This window comes from Periplaneta americana, chromosome 16 (assembly GCF_040183065.1).
Source record: "Periplaneta americana isolate PAMFEO1 chromosome 16, P.americana_PAMFEO1_priV1, whole genome shotgun sequence".
NCBI lineage: Eukaryota > Metazoa > Arthropoda > Insecta > Blattodea > Blattidae > Periplaneta > Periplaneta americana.
The window spans coordinates 135,658,454-135,671,478 of record NC_091132.1 but is presented as its reverse complement, the minus strand read 5'-3'; the positions used below and the strand labels follow the sequence as shown (position 1 = coordinate 135,671,478).

General features: G+C 34.0%; 1 protein-coding gene across 1 annotated transcript in view; it reads right to left on the bottom strand.

Annotated features, from left to right (window-relative positions):
* LOC138691248 (dynein intermediate chain 2, ciliary) overlaps positions 1 to 13,025 on the bottom strand; it is a 73,331-nt gene that overhangs the window by 32,812 nt on the left and 27,494 nt on the right. The window contains exons 4-5 of the mRNA XM_069813072.1: positions 5,682 to 6,022; positions 48 to 324 (exon numbers count right to left, since the gene is read on the bottom strand). Coding sequence (XP_069669173.1) covers positions 48 to 324; positions 5,682 to 6,022 — 618 coding nt within the window. The remainder of the gene's footprint in view (positions 1 to 47; positions 325 to 5,681; positions 6,023 to 13,025) is intronic.

Below are 13,025 nucleotides of genomic sequence, written 5' to 3'. Positions count from 1 at the left end.
AACATGTAGTAACGATTAGAAAGCATATAAACAAAATAATTTGTTACCTTGTGCTATGTCGTCATAAGTGTTTTGATTTATCATTCTTTCTAGTGTCTTAACTGCCAGTAATGTACGATTAGTAACATCAGAAGTCAGAGCAAGATCCTTCTTCTTAACCTCTGGTTTTAGGGTGGGTACAGCTTTTTCCTTTTTTTCCTTTTCTTTTTCTTTCTCTCGTTGTTGTGCTTCAAAGTCATTCTGATAAGCGTCATATATAATCCACTGCGTCACATTTGCTGAGAAAGTAGCTCGAGGTGGAGGTATTGTCTGTGTTTCGAGACTCTAGAAATAAAATAAATTTCACACTTTTTAGACGTGTATATTGTCCATTGGCTTGAAGACAAATCACTAATTCAGATTTCCCAAGTGATAGTGATAGGTACAGTAACAAGGAAAAGAAATTATTTGTTTATCGAAATACACTCCAATTGCACGTATCTTTCTCAGAAGAATATCTTTTCTCATAAAACACTCTCCTAAGAATATGGATGGTTTCAAATAATATGTCTTACATAACATGTCTAAATATTTTACTATAAGGTTATTTTGTACCAATATTTTTGGAATAATAATAATAATAATAATAATAATAATAATAATAATAATAATAATAATAATAATAATAATAATAATAATAATAATAATAATTATGACCACTCGTATCAGCTTCTTTTCTCGAAAACTATGAGATATTGGTTGTTCATAAAAAAATTTGATGACCAAAACCTATGTAAAGAATCGATTGGTGGTACAGTGAAACTTCCCAGTAGCGGACACCGCTGGGGAAAAATTAAATGTCCGTTATTGAGAAGTGTCTGCTATTTAGAAAATCGTTAGTATGTATACAGTACATTAAAATTTCTCATACATATTATTCAACACTAAATTTTACAGTACAATAGACAGTGAGATTGTGAGATTGTTTACAGTATTCATCCAGAGAGAAATCGTACTAGTAAATGTTTCGGAAATGAAATAAACATCACTTCACCTTACACAAAGAAATCTAGAATTGCATTCGCAGTGTATGATTTTAAAATAACTAACATCCTTGTTTTCAAAATTTTAATAACCTGAGTTTTTCCACATTAAACTTTGTGGCCAGCTCACGAACACTAAATTTCTCCTTCTCACTATGCTTTACAATATCCACTTTCTCTTTTAGTGACAAACGTTTACGTTTTTGTGACATTTTTAATATGACTGTACTTCCAAACACTCAACTTGACAAACTGAAAAAGTACGGACTGCTCACATACAGTATCACAACTAACAACTGTGCTGCTTACTTTCAGTAAAGTACAAGAACGTTCAAATGCACGATAATGATTGCTGCAAAGAATTCCGTTAAATTACAACCTTTTTTCTTTTTTTTCACGCTGTCCGTTATTTGGTAGTTTTAATTGCTGTTGGGAGATACATTTCAGTGTCCGCGTCCGTTATTGAGAATGTCCACTATTTGGAAGAATTTTATCATAAGGGCCAATGTTAATTTGCAGGGGAATTTTAAAATGTCCGCTACTGAGAGGAGTCCGCTATTGGGAAGTGTCCGGTAAGGGAAGTTTCACTGTAGTACTATTTCCCGTAGGTAACAAACTGGAAGTAGGAGTACCTGTGGTCAACTTCGAAATTTCAAATGAGAACATGGGTCACTGAAGATACCATTGGAAACTACTTTTCAAAAGAAACAACTTTTACTGAAACTTTTTTTTTTTTTTACTTTTATTGTTTACTCACAAAGTAACAAAAATGATATCTTCTGAGAAATGCTGTATGTTTTTTACGTACGTACACTCTTCATTGTAAGTGTTCAAAATGTAAGCCACCCTGTGCTAAACAATGTTCTGATCACCTCCTAACATCCGTTAGCAGCATATTCTTCAAAACTCAGTTCAATGCAGAACAAGCTATGGAGAAATCTACAGCTAGTCACCGGATTCAAAATGAAAATGCATAAATTCTACATGATCTACTCCCTCCCTTATGACCCAGTAGAAAATCTATTTCAAAAGTGAAACTTCATAACTTACACTCCCTCATGAAACTTACTGCAAACGATGCAAAATCTATCTGTGCAGTGACTCTGAAGTAGGTGAAGATATAGAGTGATCTAATTATGAAAATATATGTTTGGATCTCGATCAATCTGAAGATTCTGATTTACATTTTCTTAGTCACAGAAATTTTATTTTTGTACTAATAAATATTTTGACTGAAATTGTTTCATTTCCAAATGTAACTTTTGTACTTTATTCTTAGTATATTAAATACCCTATTATAAATTTCGTAAATTTCTTGATTGAAGTTTAAATAATTACGATGTTTTCAAGTTGATTTTTGTTTGAAACATAGTAATTTTTTATGATTATTGTGCAAGAAAGTTTTAATGCTGAGAACATGCTGTTTTAATTTAATTTTACTCATAAAATTGGGTCTATAATCAAATTTTCTTAAAGAATAAGGTGTAATACTTATTGTGGAATATGTAATCTTTGAGTAATTAATCTTTCATTTGCATTTCACATAAAGAGTTTGTAGAGTAGTCCCAATTTCCTACACTGATATTCTCTTAATTGCATCAAAAGATCAAACGACATTTTTATCTCTTAGTCAAGTGATGCAAAACAAAAAAATTGCTATCAATCTCTTTGGAGCTTTCAAGTTACTTGCGTGAGCTTTCTGCTCTCTACATTTCTTGCTTAGATAAGCGTCAAGTTTTAGTGTTTAGTACATTTGCTGCCAGTGGTCTTGCAAGCTGTAACTTGCTGATCCCTAAAGCACCGCTGAGGGGAGTCCGGTGCTTCAGGGATCAGCGAGTTACGGCTCGCAAGGCCATTGCCCGTAAATGTACTAAACACTAAAACTTTACGCTTATCTAAGCAAGAAATGAAGAGAGCAGAAAGCTCACGCAAGAAAAAAATTGCATTAACTATATAAAGCATCAAGTAACCAAGCGACATTTTCTTGAATAACGGCAACATTTGAGGGATATTATTAATTTTGATATATATATACAAGACAATTTACGTCTTCATCTTCATTTTGGTATGTAACACTTCATTCCACAGAAATTTTAAATTTAGGGCCAATACACAAGCTTTCGCGTTTATGCAAATATCTCAGAATTGAGTTTTGGCGCTTGGTCAAGTGATGCATAACACCATATAATTGGTTCATATTTCTTTGAAGAAGAAAGCATTGAAATAATAGAGACTGTCGCAGTAAATGGGGAGCACTACTACAGTATACTAAAGAATTGTGTCACCCCTAGATTGAGGCCTGGAAAACATAATCTTCATACAAGATGACAGTCCATCTCTTATCTACACCCCGCAAAGCAATTAATTACACGGATCTTTGGCAATCGTGTTATTAGGAGTGTCCACCAACCAGGAGAAAATCCAGTGGAAGAATTTTTCGAAAATTACGTCATCTAATGGAGCGAAAGTAAGGAGAACAAGGAGCAGGAGAATAACGTAGTTAAAAAACATGCGCCCTTCTACACGCAGAATTAATAATTAAATATAATATTTAAAGAATGACATCAAACATTAATAAAACACTTTATAAGTTAGTGATTGTGCAAGTGTGGAGTCAGAGAAATTCTCTTCAGACTCGTTAGGGTCTTTCTGATGAAAATCACAGACAGATATCTAGTCTCCGCAGTGGCGGCTCGTGAACTTGTGGATTGGGAGAGCTGCAGTAGATTTTGGTACACACAAATTTCACTTCTTGATACCATTACTAATCAGTATAGGACAAAAATAAATGCACTACATATAGAAAAACCAAAACTTTCTGACTTAGTTGGGAGATGTCTGTAGCATCATTTGCTAATCGCTAAAAAAAAACTAATAGGTACCATCGATTTCAGTCTGAATTTCTGATCAGCAGCAGACACTCAACTTGCAATCTATCAGTTCTTTCTGAATTGTCTTAGAATTACCTTTAAACAGTGGCATGTTCCAAATGATTTTTGAGAGACTCGTTTAGCAACTGTAGCAACCCACGAAATACACCAGAGTCCTTCGAATCGTTTTTTCATCATGTCCCCTAAGGTGAAGTTCATATTGGCCACAAAATTTGATACAATCAGTATTTTTTAAAATAATTTCACGATTTTTTCTCACTTCTTGATTATGTTTGAGTATGTTTGTTCTGTTCGTTTCACTTAATTGCGCAGCAATATTAGTTTTGCCTAACATAGCCAATGACACAATATTTTTCAGGTGAGATTGCGAAGATTCGTGCTTTTTAGTTTTTAGGGGCAAATGTCCTAAATCTGTCACACCATTCCTAGTCTATGCAGTATTACCACCGAAGAGGAGGCAACCACAAATGCTCAGCATAAATTTCATTGTTATACTTCCTTACATATATGCACTATTTCGGCTGGTTGAAGCTTGAGTAAGATTTAAGTCGGGTAACGAACGACTCTTTAATTTCACTTCATTACATCAATTTTCTCCGCAAGGGAAAGTTGAGAAAAATAAAATTAATATTCTGTAATTCACATACTCCCATGCTTGCAAATTTGCACTGGTTAAGTTACGGTACTAAAACGTCACACCAAAGCAATACTCAGATATAAGCTTACTGATGGTCAACAGTTTTCTAAAACTGGAAAATAAATCTTTTTCGTATTTTACGTGCTATATCGTGCAGTCATTTTGAGTTAAGGCAAATATTAGGTTCTGCTGGATATATACGTAATAATAAGGCAAAAGAGAATATTAATTTCGTTATATTAACTCGATAAGATTCTACAACAATAAGTATGTGAAAAGAAAATAAAAATATTGTCATTAAGTTTCAAGGGAATAGAGAATCCATTTGACGTAGCATTACAATAGCGGTGTGGGAGAGGAGGAAAGATCTTCCCTTGTCGCCTGGCTCTGTAAGCCACTGCAGCGAAATATGGGTTTTAAACAGCGGCAGTTTCCCTCTGTTTCGCTTCACCTCTCCACTCCCTGACCTAGCAAGACACACTCTCTATTATCTGTCCCACCCTGCAGATCCCAGTGTCAATTCCAGTACAGTCGACGCGCAAAAAGATAATGCATAAGATAATAGTACATATTCCCGGGCAGATGAAATATAAAGCAATTTACCAATAAAAGCTGTAACAATTCTTCTACAAATTAAAATAAATATTATTTTTATTTTCCTGTCAAAGCAGGGAGTGCTGCAGCTCCGCAGCTCTTATGGACGAGCCGCCCCTGAGTCTCCGTGCTTAAGGGATAAACCTGCATATTACTGCTAGATACCTTCTGAATATTTAACCAGAAATTCCACCACCTTATTTATTTTATTTGTTTTATTTTATTGGGTTATTTTACGATACTGTATCAACATCTACATACGTTATTTAGCATCTGAATGAAATGAAGGTGATAATGCCAGTGAAATGAGTCCGGGGTCCAGCACCGAAAGTTACCCAGTATTTGCTCGTATTGGGTTGAGGGAAAACTCCGGAAAAAACCTCAACCAGGTAACTTGCCCCGACAGGGATTCGAACCCAGGCCACCCGGTTTCGCGGCCAGACGTGCTGACCGTTACTCCACAGGAGTGGACACCACCTTATTCACAATGAAAGAAATGTTATCTCAATAACTAAACAGACTAGGAGTATTACTCACCCTGACTGCATTATTGTACGTGAGTGTAGCACGTTCGCAAAAATTAAATTGGTTGGTGAGTTTTTTTTTAGGACCTGCTTTAACAAGTTGTGGAGAACCTCCAAGACCTTGCTTTGGCGCTCCTTCATCGCCTTCTTCATCCTCTGCTCCTTCTTCACCTTCCTCTTTCTCTTTTTCTTTACTTTCTTCCTCCCTATCTTTGTCTTCGTCTTCTTCTGCTCCTGTTTCCTCTCCTTCTTTTACTTCTGCTTCAGTCTTTTCTTTCTCTTCATCTTCTTCTTCCAAAGTTACTTCTTCCAATTCCACTGACTGTCTTTGTTCTTTGTCGTCTTCATCTTCAACTGAAAGAAAAATGCGTTTATTACGATATGCTATCTACAGTACCAGTATATTTACTATAAAAGCACTATTAAGTGATAGCACAACAGCTTTTTATTCCAGAAATTAGACTCTTAATAGGTTATTTAAAGAAGCTGTATGAACTGCGCAGTTTCCTAGAATAAACAAAACTGGTGTATTTTTAACTTGGTTATTTAACGATGATGTATCAACTACTGGGTTATTTAGCATTGGTGGCGAGATGAGGCCAAGGATTCATCATAGATTACCTAATATTGGCCTTATGGTTAGGGAAAACCTCGGAAAAAATCCAACCAGGTAATCAGTCCAAGCAGAAATCGAAACCAAGTTCAAGTAGTGTTAGTGAAAGCAGGATAGTATCAGTGAAATGTGTCGTAGTTCCAGTGCAGTGAGTGAGTTGTCAGCGAAATGAGTGTAGTGCTTAAAGGTACTTGTGCATGTATGAACATATCATACTCGTGAATTTTAGTTCGAACTTAGGGTTAAGATACAAATTAGATTTATTTTAAATGTTATTTTAAGTGATCGTGCTTCATTTAATTTAGGATGCTCCCTGTTATTATTATTGTTATTATTATTATTATTATTATTATTATTATTATTATTATTAATATTATTATCATTATTAATTTATTATTAATTGTATTTTTGTTAATTGTGTTTATTATTAATTGTCATTATTGAGTGTAATTAGTTACCACTGCCACCGGGTATATACCCATTTGCAGTGTGGATACATACATAAAAACATACATACATACATACATACATACATACATACATACATACATACATACATACATACATACATACATACATACATACATACATACATACATACATACATACATACATACTCACTCTTGGTTTCACAAGTAAAGAACCATCGTTGCAGGGTTCAGTTCAGGAAGCCATAAATCTGACTGACACACTCCCCCAATTAGTGAAACTGTGGACAAAGATACCGCCAGGAGACTGCCGAGAATGATGTGTTGTGAATTTTCCATTTTTGAAAGAATATCCCTGCCACTGCATTACGGTTTCAGTTGTGTCTAAGCGTGTTGTGGTTCTCAGTGAATTTACAATGTTTAATTTCTTTCGGCTGTGGATAAACTATAATAATAGTGAAGTGCCTTCACAGCCACAACCAGGGCCTTCTTCTGAAATGACGCCAACTAAACGTAAGAATTGTAATAAATCGCAATAGGAAAGGGGACGAAGTTACGAAAACAAAGTGTACTTATAGTACAGAATATTAAGAAATTTATTAGAAGAATAATTCAAAATGGTGGAGTTCTGAAAAGGAGGAATATTAATCAAGTGGTGAAAGGGGCGACAGGTTTTAGTTTAAGTAGTATAAAGAGAATATAAAATATTGAAGATCCATCTACGTATCACACTCCGTAAAAAAAGGGAAGAAAGAGAAACCATCCTTTTGAAAAAATTGATGATTTTACACATGCTCTTGTGCGACGAACAGTGTACGAATGCTACAAGAGCAGAATGTCACCAACAGTAGAGTCCGTAACGCATACTATGCGGGAGAAAACTAGTGGCATTGACTACGAATTTCCTTATAGGAAAAGTACTGTTCGTAGATACTCTGAAGTATGGGGGTTTTTACATAAGACAGTGCAAAGAATATCCACCAGAGCTGAAACCAGTAACATCATTGCCTGGAGGTACTCGTATCTCGAACAGATAAGAGTTGCGTTTACAAGGCTACAATGATGTGTATTTAGACGAAACCTGGTACGACAGTCATAATGTGTCGCATGAAAAACTGAACAGACGACTGCGAAAATGTGTGGTACCGATATCAGAAGCAAAGGATGATAGAATTGTTATTATGCACTGTGGGGGGAGTTTCGGTTTCATAGATGTTGCTCTAGCTGTTATTCACAAGAAAATGGCAGATGCACCTACAGATTATCATGGCACAAAGTTCTGCAGTTTTCGAAGAGTGGTTCGAAAATAGTGTCCTGAAAATGCTACAGGAGCCCTCTGTAATAGTACATGACAATGTACCTTATCACAGTTTTCAGTGTTACTTTTGTGTAGCAAATAACTTATAATTGAACTAGAACCTAATCTTGTTCACTAAATTTGTCAGGCCTAGCCTACAGTATATACAGTGGACTAAATATAAATATTTCAATGCACGATGGCACAACAACAGATATTGTTTACTTTCCTTAATCTAATAACAGGCATGCTAACCACTTGATGATCGGTGATGACCTGCAGCAGAAGCAGCAGCAGCAATAATAATAATAATAATAATAATAATAATAATAATAATAATAATAATAATAATAATAATAATAATAATAATAATAATAATATATTATTATTATTATTATTATTATTATTATTATTATTATTATTATTATTATTATTATTATGCAACTGATTTAATTTGTTCGTAAATAGAAAGTACATTAAAAAGAATCCAACCAGTTGCAAAAGAAAATACATTTAAAGAGTCCAGCCAAGAGCAACGTGGCAAACGCTGAAAGTTTTAGTAAGACAACTTCCCCTACCTGGCCTGTCTATCAGTGTCATCTGTGAGGCCAGGGTTCTTTACTTGTGGAGCCGAGAGTAAGCTTACATACAAGTAGAACTCCAGATCGGCAGACAAAAGAGTTATCATCTGAGCTATGCCAGTGGCTAAAATTGATGGTAATAGGATGGCATTTTGGCTCTACGAGTTCAACAATTCGTCACGGAATTACATGATATTTGCCTTACAGTCGGGGAAAACCTCGGAAAGAATCCAACTAGGTAACTAGCCCAACCACAATACGAGCTCACACTCAAAAGCAGTCTCAGAGCACAAGTATTGCTCACTAACCCTGGACAACACCAATGACTATTAATTCCATTACAACTGCAGAAAGTAACAGATAAATATTGGACTGCATCAGATCCCCAAAAATGAAATTCATGGTGCCATCTTGGTGAACTGTCCTGTGAAACCAGTAACAGCAAATTTATGCAATTGTTTTGTAGGCAACTTAAATTCTTTGTATTCAGAGACTATGAGATGATAATTGAGGAGTTATATGTACAAGGGGCGTATACCAGAAAACCATGATCGGAGGAAATTACATTTGAAATTTTTATTTTGGTTTAGTGCTTGTACTAAGAGGGTACTTAAAAAAACTGTTTTAATGAATGCAGTACCGGTAATGAACATAATCATTTATTATTCAAGACAATTCTTTGAAACAGATATTGTAAAATTAGAAATAGCAACTTGCATTTTAAAATGTGCTAGTATACGCCCTTAGTATACATAAAATATTAATAACAGAAATTTATTATACCAAAACTAAATTCAAATTTCTGTTTAAGTCTCTTATAATAATAATAATAATAATAATAATAATAATAATAATAATAATAATAATAATAATAATAATAATAATAATAATAATAATAAATGCTTCTCTCTTCTTAACTTTTGCAATAAACTGTATAGCTTTTATTAATCAGTTAATCTTTTAGTACTTTGATTTTTATTGTATTTGTAAATTTAATATTAATTGTAATTATAATTGTAATTGTATTCTTAATATTGTAGTTGTAATCCCCTGGTAGAGGGGAAGAGAAGGCCTGATGGTCTTATCTCTACCAGGTTAAATAAATAAATATAATAATAATAATAATAATAATAATAATAATAATAATAATAATAATATAAAGTAAAGATAATTCAAAATAAATTAATAACTTATATTTTTCAATAGACTGATGTGGAATCTATAATAATTTTGATGATACGAGTAGTTTAACAAATGATACAAAAACTTTTCTTGCTTGTCATTTTTCATCTCAACGGTCTTCATTATTTGAGTCACTTCGCTCTCTTCCTCCTCCTGCCATATTTTGTTGGTTTGCTTTGGAGAGTATTTCTTCAAACCAAGCCATCTCTTCTTCAGTGAGGTATTTAAAGAGACTCCGAATATAATTTTCCTTGGCAATATTAAATTGTACTATGGAAATTGATGGTAAACTTATATCCAGTGGAATGATTGAACATCTTTTTGTGAAGGAAAATGGTTCAAAAGACACAGAATATAAGGAACATATTGCAACCCCGAATTGTGGAGAACATATCATTCTTTGATAAGACTGAATTTTGAAAATTTTTATGGTTAAGATGAATGTCACTTGTTTTGTGTGTAGCCACATGATTTAAACAAAGTCTCGTAGGGTGGAATTCATAGTCGTCACTTTTATATGAGTGAACCCTTATACTCATTTCTAATACATAGTTGTCCTTCATTCACATAATGAGTGATTACTTAAGTGACCCCTCATTTTAAAAATGGATACCGAGAATGATTTTGAGGATTTTGTGGAGTTTGTTGAACGAAATGAGGAAGATATACGTGTCCTAAAAAGGTATATTAGAGACATGGAGAATCCTTTGGAAATGTATAGTGGAATTTAAGGAACGATATCGTTTTCGCAAGACCACAGTTATTGATATTTTACTGCCTTTAATAGACAAATACTGTATGTTGCAAACAACAGAGGGTTACCACTCCCACCACTGTTGGAAATGTTGATAGCACTAAGATTTTATCCACCATCATCATTTCAAGTTGGTCGTAATTACACTAGGTCTATTTCTCACAACAGAATTAATATAATTTATTAACACCGAATACATTATTTTACAATTGGTATGCAGATATGTACCACATAAGTCAGCCTATAGTGTGCAGAATAATTTCAAAGTTCTCCAAAGCAGTATCGCGTAAAATAAAAAGTTCATAAAATTTTCAGCATCTGTAGAGGCATTCAATGCATTAAAAGTGGACTTTTTTTAAGAAAGCTGGTTTCCTGGGAGTTATCAGTGTTAATGACAGCACATATGTATGTGTACATTTCAATATCAATGCCACAGGAATCGAGTTCAGGGTCGTCTTCAACGTTGGTGTCAGACGCTGGACGACCACCAGTTTTCAGTAAGCTTCTGTTTTCTGCCGTGAACTCTGCCTTCCTAAGAAATTTTATATTTTCCCATAGTTTCTTCAACTGCTCGACATTCCTTCAAATATTTTCGGGGTTGGAATTGAATTCTGACACAGTAGTTTCCCAAGCAGCTTTCTTTCTTCAACACAATTAGATTGCCTGTTTCCTACGATATCTTTATGCCTTAAACCAAGCTCTCGAAGTAGAAGTTGTTTCTCTTTGGAAAAATTCTTTCCTTTCAGCATAACGTTCTGTACTTATTTTCAGCTACGTTTATTGTTATTTAGTATAATAATATTGATAACTCGTTGTTATAGCAACTCCACATGTAGAACGGCCTTTGATTAGTTCAATGAGAGCCAGCTTTTATTATGACGTTATGTCCGGCAGCTGTAAGTGAACACTCATTACGTGAGAATAAGTGTTGTCTATGAATTTCGGATTTACTTAAGGGTTCACTTATTATAAGCAATCCCTTATTACTTAAGGGTTCACTCATTTTATAAGTGACGACTATGAATTCCGCTCTTAATGACTGGCGTGTTCTTTACAAAGTTTATACTGGTACCGTTGTGTATCATGATATGCAGATAAACAATCGATCACCATGATGAGCAACATGACTATGGGGAACAAGAAAATGAATTATACCTAAAAAGGGCTTATAGAGGTATATGCCCCTTGTACATATAACTCCTCAATTGTAATTGCCTAAGATCCCCTTTATAACAACAGAGTCTAATTAGTAGAGCCTGAATTTATATGCAACATGTATGTTGTATAAAAACTAATTTAACACATGCAAACGCGGTTTCCTTCTATTATCATGACAATAGTAGTCACTTAACACATACTTTTTAGTGCATATGATTGCATATTTTCCTATTTCAGTATAAAAATTGCGTATTTTGGACATATTCTGATGTCTATTTTCTTTTGTGATAAAAATATAGCATACTGAGCAAATCTCCGAAGATTAATGAATAAGGAATGAGTAACGCCCTCTGGAAACGTTGCATTATGCTTAGTTCATTTGTTTCAGTACCATGTGGGTCAGAAGAAAATAGAAGCTGTGTTCTCCAATGCAAAATTCTTGTCCTTACTTCAAATTATTTATGCTTTAATCCCTGAAAAACACGGAACTGCAAGAAACGTTCCCAAAAACCTTCAATCAACGCCTGCAAAAAAATTGTGGATACTATTCTGTTTGTAAGATAACAAAACTGTTACTTTGTGAAGCAGAAGAATTAGAAAAGGGGTTGACATAAGAAGAATATGCCTATGGAGTTTATCCTATGCACCTTTGACTTCTTGTGATGCGAAGAGATTATCCTCATTGCTCAAAAATCTGTCTTCTGATAGATGTAGAAGCTTCACCATGGAAAACACGAAGATGGCATTCATTGTTCCCTGCAATTCTCAGCTTTAATGTGGGTAAAAGGTAGAAATTTTATACTGGTACTTATGTAATATTTGTAAAGCTAAAGTTAGTTGTTTAACTGTGTTTTATTGTAATGTAGGCTACAAGGTTTTTCACAACTTTCAACAAATTGTGCATGGATTGAGGTTTAAAAAAACTGCCATCTTTTTACTCCATTTAATGTAAAAATATTTTCGAGCTGTTATTTTTCGAAATTTAAATTGCATATTTTAAGCTTTATAAATACACTAGCTGAAAGTACCCGGCATTGCCCAGGTTTTCCTTTCTGCTTCTGTTTTCAAATGAACTGGTTGTTAAATTTTCGGAAATTTCGGAAACCCAACTATAGATAACCAAAACGAATTGTTTTACTAAACTTTCCTCGCACATAAAGATGAATCTTTACTTAACTTCACTTAGCCTACATGAATTAATACTCCTTAGCCAAATGCCTGCCAGGTTTAACTAAATTTAAAACAATTGTAGATCAGGCACCGAAAAGAAAATATTTCATCATGTGCCTGACGTTCAACTTCGTTTTAAATTTATATATTTATTCGTTTTGTTTATTTATCTCT